This window comes from Ornithorhynchus anatinus, chromosome X5, assembly GCF_004115215.2.
Source record: "Ornithorhynchus anatinus isolate Pmale09 chromosome X5, mOrnAna1.pri.v4, whole genome shotgun sequence".
In the NCBI taxonomy this organism is placed as follows: Eukaryota; Metazoa; Chordata; class Mammalia; order Monotremata; family Ornithorhynchidae; genus Ornithorhynchus; species Ornithorhynchus anatinus.
Window position 1 is genome coordinate 63,438,629 of NC_041753.1, and position 23,010 is coordinate 63,461,638.

Here is a 23,010-nt window from a genome sequence, read left to right on the forward strand (position 1 = left end):
AGAACATGATGCTTGAATTTAATTTGTTCTACTGTAGTTAATCCTGCCATCCCTTGAGGATGAGGTTTAGGTGGGAGTTGTGTTTTGCTTCTGGTTTTTTTTTTTTTTTTTTGGTGGTGGGGCAGGGGAAGGGATGGGTGAGGGGGTGGTGGTTGTGGTTGTTCCTTTCCATGATTTTGGAAAAACTGCATTTTGCATTAATCATAGTTGATATTTTAAATGTCTCTTGCTCTGCGTTTTCCATTTCCTTCCCCCTATCTGTAGAGATCAGTGTTTTTCTCTCAATTATTCAGGATAGCAGAGGAGCCTAACACGTTCAGCAGAAAAAGACCTAGTTGGTCCAAGGCTGAATAATAATGATGATGATGATGATGGTATTTAAGCGCTTACTGTGTGCCAAGCACCGTTTGAAGCGCTGGTGTGGATACAAGGTAATCAGGTCCCACGTGGGGCGCACAGTCTTAATCCTCATTTTACAGATGAGGTAACTGAGGCAAAGAGAAATTAAGTGGTTTGCCCAAGGTCACACAGCAGACAAGTGGTGGAGCCGGGATTAGAACCCAAGTCCTTTGACTCCAGAGCCTGGGCTTTTTCCACTAAGTCACGCTAGTAGTCAACAGTTATTTTAAAAAAAACAACCAAACACTGGTTAGTGCCAATAGGAGCAGGACTTGTAAGCGAAGTCTGGAGAAGCAACGTGACTCAGTGGAAAGAGCACAGACTTGGGAGTCAGAGGTTATGGGTTCTAATCCCAGCTCCGCCGCTTGTCAGCTGTGACTTTGGGCAAGTCACTTCACTTCTCTGTGCCTCAGTTACCTCATTTGGAAAATGGGGATTAAGACTGTGAGCCCCACAGCATGGGACAACTTGATCACCTTGTATCCCTCCCAGAGCTTAGAACAGTGCTTTGCACATAGTAAGTGCTTAACAGATGCCATTATTATTATTCATTATTATTATTATTATTATTAAAAGGTGGGAAGTACATCTTCTGGAGAAGAAAGAGCTCAATATCCCAGCACAAATGTCTACATTCCACTTTTTCCCTTATATGCAGTTTATTTCTCCCTCTAGGCTTTAAGCTCCTTGTGGGCAGGGAAATGTGTCTTCCAACTCTGTTGTATTGTACTCTTGCAAGCGCTTAGAGCAGTGTTCTACACACAGGCGCTCAATAAGTATCATTGATATTTTTTAGTCAGTGAGGACCAAACAAGAAGCAGCATGACTTAGTGGGAAGAGCACGGGCCTGGGAGTCAGAGGACCTGGGTTCTAATCCCAGCTCCACCACTTGTCTGCTGAGTGACCTTGGGCAAATCACTTCACTTCTCTGGGCCTCAGTTCCCTCACCCCTAAAATAGGAATTATGACAGTGAGCCCTATTGGGGACAGGGACTCTGTGTCCAACCCGATTTTCTTGTGTCTTCCCCAGGGCTTAGTTCAGGGCCTGGCATATAGTAAGCACTTAACAGATACAATTTTAAAAAAAGGAACCTGCTGTTTTGTTGTTTTGGTGGGGAGGGGGTTTAATGGCATTTGTTAAGCGCTTACTATGTGCCAGGTGCTGTATTAAATGCTGGAGTGGATACAAGCTAATCAGGTTGGACACAGACCATGTCCCACAGGGGGGCTCAAAGTGTTAATCCCCATTTTACCCAGAGAGATAACTCAGGCCCAGAGAAGTGAAGTGACTTGCCCAAGTTCAAACAGCAGAAAAGCAACAGAGTCGGAATTAGAATCCAGGCTCATGCTGTACCCACTAAACCATGCTGCTTCTCTGTGTTCTGTGTTTTTCACTCACAGTTTGTCAGTATGTGAAACAAGGAATAAGATCAAAGAATGCCCCAACTCCAGATCTTGGAAGTTACTTGAGAGACATTTTTAATTTGGAAATGATCTGAAATATATATTTTGTTGATTGACAACTGGTTTCTGTCTCTGCTTACCGATTCTCGCTTCTTTGTTTTGAAGCAAGCCGGTTTCCCTTTGAAAGTGACTATGGAGAAGGCTTCCTCTTCGGAAACAGAGGGCACAGAGGAGGCTTCTGATAGCGAGCCTGAAATGCTTGAGGAAGACGCTTTGCAAAAATGCAAACTCTTAGAGGTATGAAAATCCCATACTCTTTGCATTTTGAATTAGGAAGGTACTGGTGGGTTCTGTTTTTGAGCAGGCAATTATCTGAACTGGTGGACCAGTTTGAATGCTTGGATGTTTGATCCCCCGCCTGGCAGTGCTGATATCTGAAAGCAGGGGGCCTAGCCATCCCAGCAAGCAGTGGGGAAAGCTGGGTGGCCTGTAAGCTCGTTGTGGTAAGGGAATGTGTCTGTTTATTGTTGTACTGTCCTCTCCCAAGCACTTACTACAGTGCTGGGCACAAAGTAAGCGTTCGATAAATACGATTGACCAACTGTCTCCCTAAAGCAAGATCAATAGGTCCATTTGTACTGTGAAAAAGATGATCCAGAGCAGGCCACAAGGTGTCCTCCTTGCCATGTCCTGAGGCGGGGTTGGTTATCTTCTGATATTTAGCTCTTGGTTTTATTACAAGAAAATCATTACTTTACAGGAAGTTTTATACACTTTGTTCTGCTTTCTTTTTTTTTCCCCACATCGCCAAATGAAAGATATCACAAAAAGATTAAGCGAAATAAACTTAAAACACAAGACCACTAGTGTACCACAAGCCCCCAGCGTTGTCCTTGTGAGTGAAAATGGTAAAGGAAACTGCTCTGGAGGGCGACTACTGCTGCGGTTTATTTTGATAACAATCAATATGTTTAATTTCAGTCTGAGAGGGAACGCCCCTTTTTGCAGTGATTGTTGAAAAGCTCACTTTTCTAACTCCGTTCCCATTTTAATTCCTTGTTTCAAATGCAAAAATTACGATCCAAAGAAGAACCAGTTTTATAACTGTGCTTGAAAGGGAGTAATCTGTCCCTGATTTTCCCAGAAGATATATACAAAATCTTTTTGGGGCTTTCTAAAAATGAATGCCAATCTCTTTAGTTCCTTCTTTTGAAAAAGACACTCTGGAAGTCTGTAATAGCTAGTTAATAATCATTGTCATAGTTCAGCAGTGTAGAGAAATTTTCAATCAGGCTTGCAAAGGAGCTGCGGTACTCTACTTAGTAATAATAATAATAATGATGATGGTATTTGTTAAGTGCTTCCTATGTGCCAAGCACTGTTCTAAGCGCTGGGGTAGATACAAGGTAATCAGGTTGTCCCACGTGGGGCTCACGGTCTTAATACCCATTTTACAGATGAGGTAACTGAGGCATAGAAAAGTTAAGTGGCTTGCCCAAGGTCACACAGCAGACAAGTGGCAGAGCTGGGATTAGAACCCGCATCCTCTGACTCCCAAGCCCGCGCTCTTTCCACTAAGCCACACTGCTTCTCTAGTTTTAAGCTCTTCCTCTATGTTCTAGCTCTTTCCTATAGGTTCAGGAAGCTTTGACAGATTGCTCTTGTTTTTCTAGGTAATTTTACATCTGACAGACTGATTGCCAAAAGCAACAAAATCATCTCTTGCAACTCTCTTTGTGTGTGTATGTGTGTGTATTCACACATGACTCTATTTGTTTTCACATTTATAATTGTAATAATAAAACGACTTGATCTGCAGTTAATATTGATTGATTGATTTAAAGTGCTTTACAATCGATGACATAAGCCTCATAATATTCTTAATGGGTAGGTCAGTATTAAGTGTCACAGTTTTGCATTTTAAGCTTAATTTTGAATGATCTGAACTTTACGAAGCATTATCATCTCTGATTTTTATTTCTGCTTATTGAGACTGTGAGGGTGAGGAGGTGGAAAAATCAAAAAGTACACTTCTCAATTTTGTGAAGGAATTGAGTCCTATTGATAGATGCAAAATAGTTAGAAAGTGCCTTTTAGTAAATAAATGAAATGAAGAAAAGCAGAGTGGCCTAAGGGAAAGAGCATGGCCCTGGGAGTCAGAGGACCTAGGTTCTAATCTCCACTGTGTCACTCTTCTGTTGTGTGACCTTGGGCCAGTCACTTAACTTTTCTGTGCCTCAGTTCCCTCATCTACAAAATGGGGATTCAGTACCTGTTCTCCCTCCTACTTGGACGATGACCCCCATGTGGGAACTGATTATCTCGTATTTACCCCAGCACTTAGTACTCAAGTATCATCATCATCATCATTATTATTATAGATATTATATAAACAAATAGATATGTAAACATTTTTTTGAATTCCTAACATAGGAAGTAACTAAACTTATCAATTCCAGAATTGAATTGACTTTTAAGGGATTAATGTTTTATTTTCAGTGAGTTGCCTATTTCATTTTGGGACTATACTGCCGATCCTAATTAATTCCTATTAGGTCATCTCCAGAAAGATATTGTGTATGCAAGATTTTTCTATCTTGGCAAATCTAGAAATATCTGCTCTTTGCAGAGGAAGGGATAGAGGGAACAAGCATTATAAATATGGAATTTTCTGAACACTGCGTGGGCTAGTTTTACCCAGTGCAGATTTGGAACAGATGGCCCTGGTGGCGGTAATAATAATAATAATAATTATGGCATTTATTAAGTGCTTATTGATCTTTCAAGAACATTTCATACCAGACCCACTTGTTTGCTTTTTCCATCAATCTACAGGAAATGGATTTTTTTAAAATGCAGGAAATTTAAAAACATTGCCTTTCAATAACAATACGAGGCAACGTTGTACAAATTTTGAACATTACTGCTAGATTGAAAAATTGGCTGAGAGTACACATTATCATGATGTGAAGCAACCAGGGGAAATAGGGAAAAGGATAATGCCTCAAACTACTAAAATTGGCAGGAAATCACAGATTGAAGGTTAGTCTGAAAAATTCAATTTTGTGGTGATTTGAACTTGCAATGCTATAATGCTCTAGGGCAGCCAAAGAGGTTTTCACTTCCTTTAATTCCTTTTTGGTTAATAATAAGGATCAAGTCACTGACTTGAGAAAACAGAGAGATTAAAAAAACTACCTTATGGATGTAGATAGAGAACTGTTTATAATAAAATTGAAGATATTATCTTGACAGTCATCATAACGTCTCCCTTCCTGCCCATTCACTCTCTACTCCTTATGCACACACCTACAGTGTTTGACTCTAGACTGTAAGCTCATTGTGGGCAGGGAATATATCTGCTTATTGTCGTATAGCACTCTCCCCAGTGCTCAGAACAGTGCTCTGCACACACAGTAAGCACTCAGTAAATACGTTTGAATGAATGAACGAACGAGTCACATACCTACATGTAGAGACATCCCCTCTTGACTCTAAGCTCCTTATGGGCAGGGAACGTGTCTGCAAATTCTGTTGGATTGGGCTCTCCCAAGGGCTTAGTACAGTGCTCTGCACGTAGTAAGCACTCAATAAATACCATTGATTGATGGGTCAAGCACTTAGTACAGTGCTCTGCACACAGTAAACGCTCAGTAAATGGGCAGAGTGCAGAGAAGGGGGGAAGACCAAACCTTAGGCAGTACCGGAACGATTGTAGACGGAGGTGGAAGTTCTGGGAGAGATGTGTCCATGGCGTAGCTAATCGGTCGGAGACCACTCGACGGCATAAGACAAGAAAAGAGGTAAAGCGGTTTCCTGAGGATGCCACGCAAGCCAGTCTCAGAATGACCACTGCCCTTCTCAAAGCTGGATGCCGTGTTCATTGTCACAAAGCCGGCCTGGGCCACTGCCCTTCTTAGGATGGAAGCGATCCAGTAGCAGGGTGGAAGTTAGGGTTTCTGGGCCTGGCTGTCTGGGGTGCTCGGTCGAGGGGCAGCCATTGGCGGGGGGTGGGGGGTGTTGCCCCCACACACAGAGCTTTTGGGGGAGGGAAGGGACAAAAGGGGAGGAGCCAAGGCAGCTGCTGGCAGGAGGAGGAGGGAGGACGATAATGAAGATGTCTCATGGGGCGGCGGGGTCGGGTACCAGCGAGTTACTCCTCTCTCATTTTTTTCTTTTTCATGGTGTTTGTTAAGCACTTACTCTGTGCCAGGCACTCTTCGAAGCGCTGGGGTCAATACAGGGTAGTCAGGTTGGACACAGTCCCTGTCCCACGTGGGGCTCATGGTCTTAATCCCCATTTTACAGAGGAGGAAACTGAGGCCCAGAGAAGTGAAGTGACTTGCCCAAGGTCACACAGCAGACTAGTGGCAGAGCGGCAGTTGTGTGTGTCCTGTGGGGCTGCAAACGGCGCTGTAGTTGGCGTGATAGTTACCAGGTTTTAATTTAAGTAAAAATCCGGTTGCAGTTTCAAAAGTTTTTTGAATCTCAGGTTTGACACATAATGACATCTGTATGGCATTTAGGAAGTGCGTATGATTTGCTACGTGCTGGGTAGATGGTTCTGAGAGCAGACACCGTCCCTCTCCCAGAGAGGTTAAGTGAATCGGCCAAGGTCACACAGCTTGCCGCGGCAAGAGCTGGGACTAGAATCTGGGTCTCCTGACTTCCAGTCCCGGGCTTTTCCTACTAGTACACAAGACAGTCTTGCTCAATTGAGACTAATTTTTTATCTTGGAGTGAAAGTAATGATGACACGACACAAAAGATAAGCAAAAATGCATCTCGGGGTGCCAGTAATGTTACTCAAGGAAAAGCCAGACTCTTCGGATTGGGGAGAAGAACGATCCTCCGGGGAAAGAAAACGACCAAGCCTTCCAGATGCCAATAGGCTGGACATGTACTTTGGAACACAATAAGAGTGGAAATGTTGATAATTCATTACCCAGATCCAGTAAATCATCTTAAATTGACTGTGGCAGAATTGGATCCTGGAGATGAAGTGAAGGAAAAACAAACAGGATTTGGCAACAGAAGGAAAGAATATGAGGGTTTTCTACCATTCCTGGCTAACTAGCTAACTTCTAGGCCACTAACCTCTAAGTGATTTCAGCTCAGCCAATGCCATTAGAACAGTGCTTTGCACATAGTAAGCACTTAAAAAAAATACCATCATTATTATTATTATTATTAGGTTTAAACCACATCCCATCCTCTCTAAATCTTGGGTATTTTTGTTTGATGGGTAACTAAGCCAACATGTAGATGTTAAACACATGAATTGAAATAAGTTGGATGCAAAACGATGCAAATCGTCCTCTCTAGAGGCTACACTGATGAATAAAATAATGAAAATTCAATTCTGAGTTATAAACCAGAATAGCAGATGTTTCACAAAGCTTTTTGAAAGCCACAATGACATGTTAATAAAAATATTTGGTAAAGAGGGACAGATTGTAACAGATTCTCCTCCCCCAGGCTTGGTTTGCTGTAATAAAGCTCAGTGGCAAACTCAGTGGTTTTGGGCCTTGGGGTTGTCACAGTGAAGAACTACACCTGGCCCCAAGTTAGTTTTTCCCTGGATTTTCTAAAAAGATGCTGGCGTTAGCCTGCCAAGAGTCTTGACGACTGTCAGCGATTTCGTGTGGTTTTTTTATCATAAACTGACTTTCAAGTACCATTTGAATAAAAATAAATCTTTGGTTGGTTTCTGTCGGATATTGAGACGACTCTGTTTCAGTGGGAATGATTGGTGTGTATGTATCTGAGGAATAATGGTCTCTGGTTCTTGGGATTGCTTTTGGACAGTCGTTGATTCCCATTTTGTCTGGTTTTCATTCATTCATTCATTCAATAGTATTTATTGAGCGCTTACTATGTGCAGAGCACTGTACTAAGCGCTTGGAATGTACAAATCGGCAACAGATACAGTCCCTGCCCTTCGACGGGCTTACAGTCTGATTGGGGGAGACAGGCAGACAAGAACAATGGCAATAAATAGAGTCAAGGGAAGAACATCTCATAAAAACAATGGCAAATAAATAGAATCAGGGTGATGTACATCTCATTAAACAAAATAAATAGGGTGTTGAAGATATATACAGTTGAGCGGACAAGTACAGTGCTGAGGGGGTGGGACGCGAGAGGGGGAGGAAAGGAAAAGGAGGGAGAAGAGGGTTTAGCTGTGGAGAGGTGAAGGGGGAGGGTAGAAGGAGCAGAGGGAAAAAGGGAGGAGCTCAGTCTGGGAAGGCCTCTTGGAGGAGGTGAGCTTTAAGTAGGGATTTGAAGAGGGGAAGAGAATTAGATTGACGGAGGTGAGGAGGGAGGGCGTTCCAGGACTGTCGGAGGACGTGGCCCAGGGGTCGATGGCGGGATAGGCGAGACCGAGGGACGGTGAGGAGGTGGGCGGCAGAGGAGCGGAGCGTGGTTTTGGTTTGGTTCTTTGCCAGTGAGCTAATCAAGCAATTGTATTTATTGAGCGTTCACTGGGTGCGGAGCACCGTACTAAGCGCTTGGGAGAGTCAGGTATAACAGAGATGGAAAACACGTTCCCTGCCCACAGTGAGCTAGCAGTTTAATAAGTGGCTCACGCGGCGAATCAGTAGTCAGTCGATCAGTCATACTTATCGAGTACTTTGCGAGCTGTACTAAGCTGTTGGGAGAGTTCAATATAAGAGTTGGTAGACATGTTCCCTGTCCACAACAAGCTACAGTCTAGAGGTAGGGGTAGAGGTAGCTGCTTTCTATCCAAGCTTCAGTATTGAAGCTCGAGTAGGAAAGTTCAGTTTTTTGTGCTTTCATCCTCAGGGTTGGAATGGCAAGGCTGTCCAGTGGGTAAGTGGTATTTTTTACACATTGGAATATGTCATGAACATTTTAAACTGCACAAATAGGAATTAGTGTATTGTACCTGGAGGGGAAAAAAAAAGAAACCCTGGTTTTCTGGAAGTAGATAGTAATGATAGTTACCACCCACTCCATCTTCTCTATAGAGTCGGAGAGAAGTCTTACTCAGACATGCAAATGACACACTTTCTAAAACACTGAGTTCGCTAATTAGGTTATGCATAAGAGTCTGACTGCCATAAGCAAAAATTTGCCATTCATTTGTACCTTTTCTTTGATATTTCAATGTCTTTTTTTCTTTTTCACTTCAGGGTGTGGGTTAGAGAATAATACACTGCATTTTCCACTTTCTCTTAGGAACACTTGGAAGAATGCCTGAAAAGATTAAAGGATGAAAGGACGATGCGACTCAAGTCTGACATCCGACTAATTGAGGTAGAAATAAATTTGCTTTAATCAGTGACTATTTATTGAGCGCTTATTATGTGCAGAGCTTTAATTGTGTTTTCACCGTTAATCTGGGAGTTGGCATTTTTTTAAGTACACGCTCCTTCATCCTCCCGTCCAAGCTACCTTAATCCATCACTCAGTCAGTGGTATTTGTTGAGCACTTACCATGTGCAGAGCACTGGGCTAAGAGCTTGGGAGAATCCAATACCGAGTTAGCAGACCCGTCCCCTGCCCACGAGAGCTTCCAGTCTAGAGGGGGAGAGAGACATTAATAGAAATTAATAAATTGTGGGTGTGTACATAAGTGCTGGAGGGCTGAGGGGGCGGGTGGCTAAAGGGTACAGAAGCCGGGTAGACCTCTAGCCAGGCCCAGTCGGAGGTCCAGGGTCACTGGGAGCAGTCGGGTTTGTTGCCTTTCAGCCGGAGCACAGGGAGTTGACGCAGGGAAATCAGAACACTCCTTGAGAGTGGACAGGACAAGGGATAAGGCAGAAATTGGTCTCCACGGTTTTCTGGGCATCTGAGTTTTCTAATTCCAGTTTGATGCCTGAGTGAAAGCATTTGGTGAGCTTTAGTCTTCAGGCCTGAAGGACAGCAACTGTGCAGTCTTCAGCAAGTAATAATGATGATATTTGTTAAGCCCTTACTATGTGCCAGGCACTCTGTTATTCATTCATTCATTCATTCATTCAATCATATTTATTGAGTGCTTACTGTGTGCAGAGCACTGTGCTAAGCGCTTGGGAAAGGACAATACAACAATAAACAGGCACATTCCCTGCCCACAACGAGCTTACAGTACAGTCTAGAGGAAATAGATACAATATAAGCAGACTAGACATAGTCCCTGTCCCATTGGGGCTCCAAGTCTAAGATGGAGGGAGAACTGATATCGAATCCCCATTTTACAGATGAGAAAACTGAGGTCCAGAGAAGTGAAGTGACTTCCCCAAGGTCACACAGCAGACAAGCAGTCATTTAGACTGTGAGCCTGTTATTGGGCAGGGATTGTCTCTATCTGTTGCCAAATTGTACATTCCAAGCACTTAGTACAGTGCTCTGCACATAGTAAGCGCTCAATGAATACAATTGAATGAAAGTGGCAGAGTCTGAATTAGAAGCCAGGTTCTCCGACTCCCAGGTCCATGCTCTATCCACTAGGCCGTGACATTTCTCAGATGAATAAATTAGGTTCTGGAACTGGCCGGGCTGGGGAGGCCGTGAGATTGGGCGCAGTCCAGGTACAAAAAACAGGAGTGGTCTGAATCCTGTAGTAATGTTAATAATACCTTAAAGTTCTGTAGCATTCTTCCGTTTTACAACATGCTTTCACGATATTTCAGTATCTCCTCCCCATCCCTGTGAAGTAGGGAGAGCAGGTTCCTTTTCCCTGTTTTACAAGATGCGGAAACTGAGATTCAGAAAGGTGACAAGACTTAGCCAAGGTCACACAACAGGCCAGTGGTGGAGCTGGAGTTAGAACTTGGGCCTCCCCAACTCCCAGATCCAACCAGCTCTTTCCATACCAAACTCTAGCTGATATGTGGGATATTTTGAATGCAGACTACTCTGCATGAGTATTTTGGGTTTGCTCCTATAGAGTGGTCAGATAATGCTTCTTATATGTCATGTACCTGGAGAAGATCTAAAATTATTTTAAACTAGTCATTGTTTTTCGGCTTTTTCTATCCAGGTAAATCAACCACATTTAGAGTAGGGAAGGAGCCTTCGAATGCCACTGGGCCTGAGATTGACCCTTGACCTTCAGTATTAGTCTGGCTTTGTTTCTCTGTGTTGACTGCTCATTTCATTTTTGAATTGACATAGAATGTTAGTGTGAATCAATCACCCAATTCTCAAACTGTGAAATAAGACTTTAGTGAGTCCACATGACTGTTGCAGAAGCATTTTCTGAACTTTGCAATGCGAGCTGCCTGCTTTCTGGGTGCTGCTGAGCAGACTACAGTGGACCAATGGGTTTTGTTTTTAATAAATGTTTATGGAAGATGGTTAGATCGATATTTAACCCACATCCTGACTGCTAAAGGTTTCACTGAAACTATCATTATTATTTTATTATTATTATTATATCTGTTAAGCACTTTGTGTCCAGCACAGTTCTAAGCACTGGGGAAGAACAAATCAATCAGGTCGGACACAGTAGGATTCTAGTGTAGAATCCGTTCATCTGTGGGCTCTACTTTGATGGGAGAGGCATTTTTAAAGTGACTTACAAACTTCGTCTTTTGAATAATAAGGTTAATAGTGGTATTTAAATGCTTACTATGTGGCAAGCACTGTACTAAGCCCTGAGGTAGGTACAAGATAATCAGGTCAGACACAGTCCCCGGCCCACATGGGGCTCACCGTCTAAGGGAGTTTGAAAACCACTATTTCTTTTCACAAATCCTCTTTTTCCTAGCTGGAAATAGAAAATGCCAAGATCAGAAAAATAAATGACTCTCTCTCTGAGGCTCTTCGTGCACAGTCAACAACAAGCATGATTTTGGAAGATGAAAGTTTTTTGAGCAGCATTGAGACCTCTTTTCAAAAGTTTCATGCTTTTCTGGATCTACTTAGAGATGCCGGGTAGGTTAATGTCCTTTCTCTGCGTTTCTTTCAACCCTTCCTAACAGTAGGGAGGACAGGGAGTTCTGCATCACTAACAAGGGCTCGCTACTTAATGGCAAACAAACAGATGCAGTTTCTCCCTCTGCACTCGCAGATAACAATCATCTTTCTCCGACGAGCTATCATAGAAGAATATTTTGAAAATAAAAGGAAAAGTGGCAAATGTTTTTGTTTCTCTTTGTAGGACGAGGGAACATTTCATTCATTCATTCAATCAATAGTACTTATTGAGCGCTTACTATGTGCAGAGCGCTGTACTAAGTGCTTGGAATGTACAAATCGGCAACAGATAGAGACAGTCCCTGCCCATTGACGGGCTTACAATCTAATCGGGGGAGACAGACAAAAGCAATAGCAATAAATAGAAACAAGGGGATGTACATCTCATTAACAAAATAAAGAGGGTAATAAAAACATATACAAATGAGTGGACAAGCACAGTGCTGAGGGGAGGGGAAGGGAGAGGGGGAGGAGCAGAGGGAAAGGGGGGGAAAAGGGGGCTTAGCTGAGGGGAGATGAAGGGATGGGTAGAGGGGCAGCAGAGGGAGCAGAGGGAAAAGGGGAAGCTCAGTCTAGGAAGGCCTCTTGAAGGAGGTGAGCTCTCAGTAGGGCTTTGAAGAGGGGAAGAGAATTAGTTTGGCGGAGGTGAGGAGGGAGGGCATTCTGGGACAGCAGGAGGACGTGGCCCGGGGGTCGACAGCGGGATAGGCGAGAACGGGGGACGGTGAGGAAGTGGGTGGCAGAGGAGCGGAGCCTATAGGGTGGGCAGTAGAAAGAGAGAAGGGAGGAGAGGTAGGAGAGGGTAAGGTGATGGAGAGCCTTGTAGCCTAGAGTGAGAAGTTTTTGTTTCGTGTGGAGGTTGATAGGCAACCACTGGAGGTTTTTAAGAAAGGGAGTGACATGCCCAGAGCGTTTCTGCAGGAGCGTTCCATTTTCACACAAAACACACGGTCACTAGTCATTTCCATTTATTTTCTTCTAGGGAAAGAATAAAATGATGCCCAGAGTCAGTGAAAGGATCAGCTAAGACCAGGAGTTTTTGTGTCTTAAGATAATCATAATTAATAATTACAGTACTTATTAAACACTTACTATGTGCCAAGGTCTGTTCTAACCTGACAGAAGGAAAGGCAGTTTGTTTTATATGTTAGTTTGTGTTTTGGTTTAACTCGTTGAACACAGAAAAGGCTATTTAAAAAGATAGGCCTGAAGGGAAGTAGATCGAGCTCCCCAGACCAGAACGGACAAGGAATTCCACAAACCGGAAGTGTTTGATAGTGGGAGGGTCCTGGAAGATCTTAGCTGAACTCACAGGAGGGAAATTCTTCTTTCCAAATGACAAACCATTAAGGCCCATGGACATTTAGATGTGTTTTTTTTTCCTCTCCTCCCAACTGAATTGCAAGGCTAGAATGAAAAGTGAATAAAGCACTGGTTTGTGCTGGTCTGGCAAAGAACATGCTCAGTTCTCCTATAATGTGGAGGTTATGTTCTTGACAGACCCTGTGTTACAGAATGTGGCCTCAAGCAACGTCACAGAGTTGGTGTTAGAGAAGCAAAGTGTGCGAGCTGGATTGGAGTGGGAGAGGAGTGAAGTCAGGCAGGAGAGGGAGAGCTTGTTGTGTGCCTTAAGGCAGTGGTGAGAAGTTAGTTTGCAGCAAAGGTGAATGGTACTGGGCAGCCATTGGGGGTTTTTGAGGAAAGGAGAGACGTGAGCCCAGTGTTGTTTTTTTTTTTTTTTTTTAGCAAAGAGATATGGGCAACAAAATGAAGTATGGACTGGAGGTGAGAAGCTGGAGGCAGGAAGGTCAGCGAGGTGGCTGGTGTGAATGAATGATTATGCGAGTTGAGTGAGAGAGATGAGTTGGGATAATGCCAAGGTTACAGGCTTGCGAGGGAGGTTAGTGGTATTGTCTACAGTGATGGGAAACGGGGTTTGGGTGGAAAGATGAGGAGTTCAGTTTTGGACATGTTTAGTTTGAGGGGTCAGCAGGACATCCAAAGAGAGATGTCCTGAAGGCAGGAGGAAATGTGAGACTACAGAGGAGGAGAGAGATCGGGGCTGGAGATGGAGATTTGGGAATCATCCACATAGAGACGGTCAATAAAGCCATGGGAGCGAATGAGTTCACAAGTGGGAGTGGATATAGATGGAGAATAGAAAAGGAACCAGAACTGAGCCTTGAAGGACCCCCACAGTTTGCCACCTTGCGAAAACAAATGAAAACATTGTGGAATGTTAGAAGAATGGAACTGGAGGAGTATTCTATTTTTAATGTACTGATGTGGATTCGCCTCAACTGATGCTTTAACTCTCCATATAAATTCCTCTAAGTTGATTTTTATTTATAATTAATATAGTGTCTTTCTTCTTCCCTCTCTCCCAGGCTTGGGCAGCTGGTAGCAATGTCTGGAATAGGTCAGTCAGATTTCAGCTTGCTAGGCCGTACCCAGATGAACTCTGCCGTTAGCAAACCTTCTACAGCGGAAGAGAGGGTATTCCGAGAAGAAAGATCTGAGCCAATGCCAAATATCCCAGCGAGGATGAGGGATCTCCAAGTGAGTGGACGAATATGAGTGACCGATCCAGCCCCATCCCTTCTGCCTCAGTGTCCCACAGTTCTAGTGTAGAATCTGTTCATCTACATCCATTCCAGTATTTATCCCCATGAAATATCCCTGCAAGGTGTGAGTTTCAAGCGAAGCTCCAGATGGAGATGCACTAGTTTCATGCCATCCAGACGTGGTTTGCCACTGGCTCCCCAGTGGCATGTTATCAGTGAGAGGCAGGGTAATTTTAGAATATCTCCTACCTTAGATTCAGTCCGAGTCCTATGCCTCACTCTCGGAGAGGCTGCAGGGGACTTGAACTCTGGGTTGGAGGTGACTGATTTTAGTTTGTGGCTCTGCTCCTCCTTTCTAATTCATCGACTGAAATCCGAGTTGAGTCCTCCGCCCTCTAAAGCTAACCTGAAGCCCAAATTACCCTTAGCTCCCCTGTGACCCTGAACTCTGTGTGGAAGGGGGGTTGCAGAGAAGGCAGGGTTTATTTGGATTATGTGGAAAATAGGGAGGTGAGTTCTGAGTGACAAGAATCGCTCTATATTTCCAAGGGAACCCAGGGATTTAAAGATTACGTTGCTTTCCGAGAACACAACTAGCGTAAGATGTGAAGTTTTGCTCGCAAGTGTGTTCTGTGCATCTTCAGGTTTAAATGTTATGTGAATCCTAGAGCTACAATATCTAAGGACTCTGGCGAATGAAGAGAGGTGGTAGTGGGAACTGCAGTTGGGTGGTAGAGGGCAAGTTACCTGGAGAGTCGACCCAAGGGAGCTCAGAGGATCACATAGAAATCCAGCTGTGGCTTCCCCCTGGCCCCAACCCAGTCTCTGCCCAGGCTGCCCCTCTCTTAAGCCCCGCTTCTGGTCAGCTCCCTATTGCTGTGAATTTCCCTGCCCTCCCTGCTGCTCTTCCCCAAAGCTCCCCTAAGACAACTCTCTTTGTCCTTCCTAGTGCTCCCCAGGCCAGAAATTACCTGTGCAATGGCAGGTTTTTTTGCTAACTAGCCAGCATCCTTGCTGTGTTAATGTAGAGTCCTTAAGGATTAACTCTGTGCTCTACAGACTACCTGCTTATAAGTCACATTGGGGGAGAAAAAAAAAAAATCAATCAGGGTCCCCCCTGCCCTCTACTGCCAGTCAGTTGCATTTACTGAGCACTTACTGTGTGCAGAGCACTGTAATGAGTGCTGGGGAGAGTACAAATCAACAATAAACATTCCCTGTCCACCTTTAACCCAAAGGGAAGGAAAGTAGGTAGGAAAAACTGGGAATGAGTGCATCTGGGTCTCTCGAGGTGCCGAACTTGGTATTTTTACGGGACATTTTCTCTCAAAGTCCCACGGGCATCTGAAGTTATTCATCTTTGGACCCACCAGTTATTTTATTAATAAAAATTCAAGGTAAGTTGTTTTTATCACCCTTGCATTGGATTAGCACCTTCTATTCACCCCACCCTCAGCCGCACATACATATCCATAATTCATGTTGTTTGGGTGGGACATACTGATATTGTCTCCTCTGGACTGAGGGGGCAGGGAACGTGTACCAATTGTGCTTAGTAGAGTGCCCTGCACACAGTAAGCTCTCAAACACAATTGACAAGTTGAAATGTAAAAAACGGCCCCGCTTTTTTGAAAAGGTTGTTAGGTCTCCATTGCTCATACCTCTACTCTTGCACTTCAGGAACCATCTGGAGAGCCCAGAACTGCATGGCCCTTTGACTCTTTCCCATTAACTGTTTCTGCCCTGGAGGCCAAATCTGTTTTCATTGAAACTGAGGGAATCATTGCCCTTGACCAGCAACAGCAGGAACTGCCAGGTACTTCTAAAGAGCATGAAGATGGAATGTTGTCATTAGTGGCTGCTGAAATTGAAAGCCAGAGAAATGAAGAGACAATGTCCAAAGGAAGCAGAACTTCATCCTCAGAGAAAAGCTCTGGGCTCAGGGAATACACCAGAAAACATTCCTCTCAGAAACAATACGCTAATAGTCACCGTTCCTCCTCTGTGTCTACCATAAGCAGGGCCTGTAGTTCCTTGTCTAGTGAAAAAGTAAAAAATCAAACTTCCAAAAAAAAAATTCCTGATTGGAGAGACACTGGGGCTGGCCTATCCAAGGATGATAAAAGCCATCATAGAATGCCAAAGCATTCCCAGATTTATTCTCCTGTCTCTGATGTGGAAATGAAAAAATGTATCTAAAATCAGGATCATGCTGTGCCTGTATGTCATTTTAACTTGCCTGCGAATTTTAATAAAATTTCTAATACTTGAATTTCTAATACTTGAATACTTGAATCACCTGAATTTCTCTGGAAGAATGTGACCAAAAGCAGAGTCAACATTGCACTCTGTATTGAGCTAAGGATTGTTCTATAAACCTGAGTAGCTATGGGCCTGACATTAAAGGAAAGCTGGGATAAATACATGATCAAGTAACAGGCCTTCAGCTCAAAAAGATGCTGCTAAAAAGAGGGAGTCATCTAGAGGTATACTTAAAGGAAACAATTTGACAGTGAGTTTAAAACAGCTGCTTGCCAGTTTTCCTTCACACTGTGAACTCTTTGTGGGCCAAATGGGTAAGTCCATCACTGGTTTAAGGAAGAAATCTGAGCAGTGTGGAATAGTGTAAGTCTGGAAGGCAGAGGACCTGGATTCCACCTGCCTGCTGTATGACCTTGGACAACTTACATGTCTAGTTTCCTCACTTGTTCTGTTCCCAAGGAACACAGGGACAGGGTCTTTCTTGCCTGACCTTATATCTATATACCCTAGCACTTTAGTATGTTGTCCCAATAAGATTAATTTCAATCATGATCCAGGAGTTTAGGAGGCCAAGTCAGTCTACTACAGCCTTCTCACCCCCTTAAACACAGCTCTTCAGCCTCTGAAAAATGAGACAAGTGAAGTATAGGAATACGTCTTTATTGTCAGAATCACAACATGATTCAAGACATTAGTTCTCTTTCTCCTGCACCGTCTTCGTCCCCCGCAGCCGTCCAGTACGGCGGGCAGCAATGAGACCAACCTTGCGACCAGCCGGAGCATCTCTCCGGATCGTTGAAGGTTTCCCGATGTGCTGGTGGTTACCGCCACCGAAGGGATGTTCTACGGGCTGTGGGAATCAGAGAGCGGTCATTAGAAGGAGCTCGTTGAGGGCAGGGAATGGGTCTGCTGTTGTACGCTCTCCCAAGCGCTTAGTACAGTGCTTTGTACATGCTAAGTGCCTAAATGTGACTACCTCCCCACCTAAGCCGGCCAGCCCTTGAATAGCACTTACGTTCATAGCCACACCACGGACACGAGGCCAGCAGTTCCTCTTTGCCTTGTATTTGTGATAAGCACGGCCTGCCTTGAGGATAGGCTTGTCTATACGGCCTCCACCAGCAACAACACCTATAGAAATAAGAAGGAAAATGTGTTCGAAGAGGGGCTTTTAAAAATTGTCCTGTTAACAAGAAAATCTTCATAGGGAAAGGCAGCCTAATGGCACAGGTTCCACAATAGGGCACTTGTGTCTCGGCCACTTATTCGCAACAAAAATCAGGTCATGTGATTAGAATGTGCCGCTTCACTTCTCAAGGAGGAGGAAAGAGGTACCTAACCCAAAGTTGGGCAAAGCAACTACACCAAAGTTAGAATCACAGGTTAGTTTTGAATTTTAAGAAATACCATTCATTACCAGCACCATCACCAATCCAATATTTACCAATGTGTGGTGCTTTGAGGGACTGGGTAATGCTGTCTCCCAAGAGAAATGAAGATATACAACCCAATCATACAGCATCTTCAGAGGCCTCCCTTACCAACAACAGCTCTGTTTGCAGAGGAGATAACTTTCTTGGATCCAGAGGGCAGCTTGACTCTAGTCTTCTTCGTTTCAGGGTTGTGGGAAATCACTGTGGCATAATTTCCAGAAGCACGAGCCAGCTTGCCACGGTCGCCAGGCTTCTCTTCCAGGCAGCACACAATGGTCCCTTCTGGCATGGTGCCGACAGGGAGGACATTGCCGATGTTGAGCTGAGCTAAAAAAAAAAAAAAAGTTGAACACAAGTTGGTGAAATAGTGTTCAGGATGCGATAACAAGTCCCAAAGCCAAAGGTGCAGCCGGCACAAAGCCACAACTGTAGATCTTGGGCCTAGTCCTGTGGTCCCAATAGACCCCAAAGTGGGACAACCTCAGTACCTTGTATCTACCCCAGAGCTTATAACAGTGCTTGGCACATAAGTGCTTAATAAACACCATCATCATTATAACTACATGTAGCCACAACACCCAGTTGTGTAGGCCACACACCCACCCCGCCACACGTGTAATTCATAATTATTTGAGGGTAGAAAGCTCAGGTACTCTCCCAGAAACAAGATTAAACTGACGATGGTTAACGTGAAGATAGCCGTCAATGAAAAACCACAGAAGCACTTATGAAGGTCGAGCGGAAGGAGGGATGGCTGAGGGGGAGGTGATGGCACCCGGGTGACCGCCCATTTTTCAGAACGTACCTTTTTTACCACAGTACACGAACTGGCCTGTGTGTATCCCCTCGGCGGCGATGAATAATTCGGTCCTCTTCTTAAACCGGTACGGGTCCCGGAAAGCCACTTTTGCGAGAGGAGCCCCGCGGCCAGGGTCGTGGATTATGTCCTGAAGGACAAGTCAAAATTCTCGATCACGAATCCATCGAGCAACTCTACATTACTGGACCGTGTTTCGGGTGGACGGTATTTACTGCCGTGCATACAGTACTGAACTAAGCCCTCGGGTGAGTAAAACAGAGTTAGACTCGTTCCCTGCCTTCAAGGAGCTTCCAATCTAAGCGGGGGGAAACACGGTAAGTTACCGGTAGGTTGAGTCGCGTTAACAACTCACCCAAGGAGTTTGGAGGGGAATGGTAGGGGTTGCTGGGGAGTCAGGGGAGGGGTTTTTTTGGGGGGGAGATTCTACCCGGGCACGGTTTTTAATGCCCATCAGGCTTAACAAATACCATTATCACCACCATGTCTGATAGGAGGAGAAACTGCAACCGGAGAGAACGCAGTTGAAGGTGGCAGGGGGAGACGAATGAGAGGGGCAAAGGATTCGGTAAAGTGAAGTGAGGAGGTCGATTTCAAAAGGAGGGGTGGGAGAAGCATGCTGGAGGTGGTCGAGGGTAGTGGGCGCGTGACCGGCCAGAAGGCCAGGGGTGCGATTAACGGCACCGTACCAAGCGCTCGGGACGGTACGATACAACGGAATCGGTCCATCCCGCGGACGAGGACTTCACGGTGTCGAGAAAAGGGAGGCGGGGGCGGGGGGGCTATTCGCGTGGCGCAAGTTGCCCGGCCCGAAAGCGGCGGCAGGCGAGGCCCACGCGCGTCCGCCCTACTTGCCTTAACGATTCCCTTGATGTAGCCATGCCTCTCGGCAAAGTCCACGGCTCTCAGCTTGGCCGCCCCCTTCCTGTGTTTCACGTGGGCTCTGAACACAGAGCCGGCACCTTTCCTCTGACCCCTGATGACACGACCCATTGTATCCTACGGAGGGAAGAGGGCCTGGGCGTCAGGCTCCGACCGAGAGGAGGCCGGGGGGGGCGATCCCCCCTCTCCCCGGCCGGGAAAGGTGGGACCTCGGGGGGCGGGGGGGTCCCCGATCGTTCTTCACCGCCGCTTTTTCCTCTCGACCGAGCGCGCGCGCAGCAGACACGCACACCCCGCTCCTACTGCGCCGCTCCCTTTTCCTTCTCTCCACACACACAAACCCCCCCCGCCCCACCAGCCCAGGCACGTATTAGCCGCCGATTTTGGCCAGAGGCCCCCCTCTGCGCGAGGGCCCGCGCTAAATGGAACCATGTTGGAAGTGAGGAAGGCCGGGGGAGGCCGGAGTCGCTACCTCCTCCCTCCTGCCAGCCAGAAGCCGGCGAACACGAAGCCCTCGAAGAGCGAGGGGCCGGCCCAACAGGTCGAGGCGCCGCGCGGGGTCGGATGGCCCCGAGAAGCCCCCGATGAAAGACGGATAGAGCTAGGCCGCCGCGGGGCCGACCAGACCTTACCTCGGCCGAGGCGGAGCGAAAAGAGGAAGGCGGGTCGTTGGCGCCGCGCTATATCTTCCGGGGCAGGGCCGGCAGCTCTCGAGAGGAAGGGGTTGGGCTAGCGGGGCCGGTTGGCTCCACCCGCTTCAGCGGGCCCCGGAAGGTGGAGTTCGGGAGCTTCGGGTTCGTTGATCGCCTGGTCTTTTCTTCTCCGGCTCCCGCGCTTTAAAGAGGGAACTTCACTTTCATCAGCGAAGTGATTAAATGATTAGTCGATTCACAATAATAATAATGTTGGCATTTGTTAAGCGCTCACTATGTGCCGAGCACCGTTCTAAGCGCTGGGGGGAGATAGAGGGTCATCAGGTCGTCCCACGTGAGGTTCACAGTTTATCCCCGTTTTACAGATGAGGTCACTGAGGCATAGTGAAGTGATTAGCCTGCGAGGCCGTCAGTGGGCAGAGATGGTCTCTATCTGCTGCCCGGTTGTCCATTCCAAGCGCTCAGTCCAGTGTTCTGCACACGATAAGCGCTCAATAAATAAGATCGGCTGACTAAGTGAAGCGGCGTGGTGTAGAGGACGGAGCCCGGGAGGCAGAAGACCCCGAGTTCTTAGCCACTTCACCGCTCTGGGCCTCAGTTCCCTCATCTGTAAAAGGGGGATGAAGACCGTGAGCCCCACGTGGGTCAACCCGACCGCCTTGTATCTACCCCAGCGTTTAGAACAGTGCTTGGCACATAGGAAGCGCTTAACAGATGCCATCATCATTATTATTATTGTTCTCATCAATCCCACCACTTGTCTGCTGCGTGACCTTGGGCAAGTCACTTCACTTCTCTGGGCCTCTGTTACCTCAGCTCTAAAAAGGGGATCGAGACTGTGAGCCCCACGTGGGACGGGGACCGTGTCCAACCCGATTTGCTTGTATTCATCCCAGTGCTTAGTACAGTGCCTGGCACATCGGAAGTGCTGAATAAATAGCTGTCTACTTTTTTTTGCTGTCTGTCTCCCCCTTTTTGACTGTGAGCCCGTCGTTGGGCAACGATTGTTGCTAACTGTTGCCGAACTCTACATTCCAAGCGCTTAGTACAGTGATCTGCACACAGTAAGTGCTCAATAAAAACGATTGAATGAATGAACGAAATACCGTTATTGTTATTAATAAGTCACTTCACTGGACCTCAGTGACCTCATCTCTAAAATGGGGATTGAGACTGTGAGCCCCAGGTGAGACAGAGACTGTGTCCAATCAGGTTTGCTTGCACCCACCCCAGCGCTTAATGTAGTGCCTGGCACATAGTAAGCACTTAACAAATGCCATCATTATTATTATAAATTATTATAACCAAGCCTTCTAAGAAGAAGAAGAAAGGTTTGTGTGTTTATGTGTATGACTGAGAGTTTTCTTGGATGAAAAAAGAGTTGGAAATTTAGGGGAAACAGCTAAGAGGGCAGCAGGGGGCACAAAGAGAACAGGATCTGGCCCACAAGCTGGAGGAAAGTTTCAGGGTGATGGGTGGTGCCAGATGAAGGAATGGTAGAAGAGAAAAGGAAGGGCATAGTGTCTTCCCTTAGTTCTCATATCCTCTTCCACACACCCCCCCCCCCCCCCAACCCTTTCTTTTTCTGTGTTGCAGTAATTCCAAAAAGGCAAATATGGACAAGGTTATGTTAATCATAAGCATTTTTTATATGAATTGCAAATAACAGATTGGACAAAATAAGAGGATAAAAATGCCCTACTTTATCACAATTAGGTGTCAAACCTTTAGGAGACCAGGATTTTTTTTTTAACATGCTATCAATCAGCATATTCTGCATTTAAATCAATCATATTTATTGACTGCTTGCTGGGCAGAGCACTGTACTAAGAGCTTGGGAGAGGACAACAGAGTTGGTAAACACATTTCCTGCCCACAAGGAGGTTACGGTCTAGAGGGGGAGGCAGATGATAATCTAGATAAATTTCGGATTTGCCCATAAATGCTGTGGGGCTGAGGGAGGGATTCATTCAATAGTATTTATTGAGCGCTTACTATGTGCAGAGCACTGTACTAAGCGCTTGGGATGAACAAGTCGGCAACAGATAGAGACAGTCCCTGCCGTTTGACGGGCTTACGGTCTAATCGGGGGAGACGGACAGACAAGAACAATGGCAATGAATAGAGTCGAGGGGAAGAACAGCTCATAAAAACAATGGCAATTGAATAGAATCGAGGCGATGTACAATTCATTAACAAATAGGGTAACGAAAATATAATAATGTTGGTATTTGTTAAGTGCTTACTATGTGCCGAGCACTGTTCTAAGCGCTGGGGTAGACATAGGGGAATCAGGTTGTCCCACGTGGGGCTCACAGTCTTAATCCCCATTTTACAGATGAGGGAACTGAGGCACAGAGAAGTTAAGTGACTTGCCCACAGTCACACAGCCGACAAGTGGCAGAGCTGGGATTCGAACTCATGAGCCCTGACTCCAAAGCCCGTGCTCTTTCCACTGAGCCACGCTGCTTATACAGTTGAGCGGACGAGTACAGTGCTGTGGGGATGGGAAGGGAGAGGTGGAGGAGCAGAGGGAAAAGGGGAAAAAGAAGATTTAGCTGTGGAGAGGTAAAGGGGGGATGGCAGAGGGAGTAGAGGGAGAAGAGGAGCTCAGTCTGGGAACGCCTCTTGGAGGAGGTGAGTTTTAAGTAGGGTTTTGAAGAGGGAAA

The 23,010-nt window shown here is 45.7% G+C and overlaps 2 protein-coding genes across 2 annotated transcripts in view; one reads left to right on the forward strand and one right to left on the reverse strand.

The window, feature by feature from the left end:
- The window catches only part of CEP78 (centrosomal protein 78), a 44,243-nt gene extending 27,670 nt beyond the window's left edge, over positions 1-16,573 (forward strand). Inside the window, exons 12-16 of the mRNA XM_001511372.5 lie at positions 1,969-2,100; positions 9,007-9,084; positions 11,522-11,688; positions 14,118-14,289; positions 15,975-16,573. Of these exons, the coding sequence (XP_001511422.2) occupies positions 1,969-2,100; positions 9,007-9,084; positions 11,522-11,688; positions 14,118-14,289; positions 15,975-16,493 (1,068 nt within the window). The 3' untranslated portion in view covers positions 16,494-16,573. The remainder of the gene's footprint in view (positions 1-1,968; positions 2,101-9,006; positions 9,085-11,521; positions 11,689-14,117; positions 14,290-15,974) is intronic.
- A 627-nt stretch (positions 16,574-17,200) lies between these two features.
- On the reverse strand, positions 17,201-20,398 carry RPL8 (ribosomal protein L8). The gene is made up of 6 exons (XM_007668230.4): positions 20,321-20,398; positions 19,662-19,805; positions 18,795-18,936; positions 18,098-18,316; positions 17,572-17,687; positions 17,201-17,406 (listed from the first exon to the last, which is right to left on the reverse strand). Exons 2-6 carry the CDS (start codon positions 19,797-19,799, stop codon positions 17,248-17,250), a joined length of 774 nt encoding a protein of 257 aa, XP_007666420.2. The 5' UTR covers positions 19,800-19,805; positions 20,321-20,398; the 3' UTR covers positions 17,201-17,247.
- Positions 20,399-23,010: the final 2,612 nt, after the last annotated feature.

Bases quoted from the DNA above. Each gene is read 5' to 3' on its own strand.
- RPL8 (XM_007668230.4), bottom strand. From the start codon at position 19,799: ATGGGTCGTGTCATCAGGGGTCAGAGGAAAGGTGCCGGCTCTGTGTTC. The intron at 18,317-18,794 runs GTACGTTCTGAA...TTTTTTTTTTAG, and splicing joins CGTGTACTGTGGTAAAAAAG to CTCAGCTCAACATCGGCAAT. The intron at 17,688-18,097 runs GTAAGGGAGGCC...TTATTTCTATAG, and splicing joins TGCAAACAGAGCTGTTGTTG to GTGTTGTTGCTGGTGGAGGC.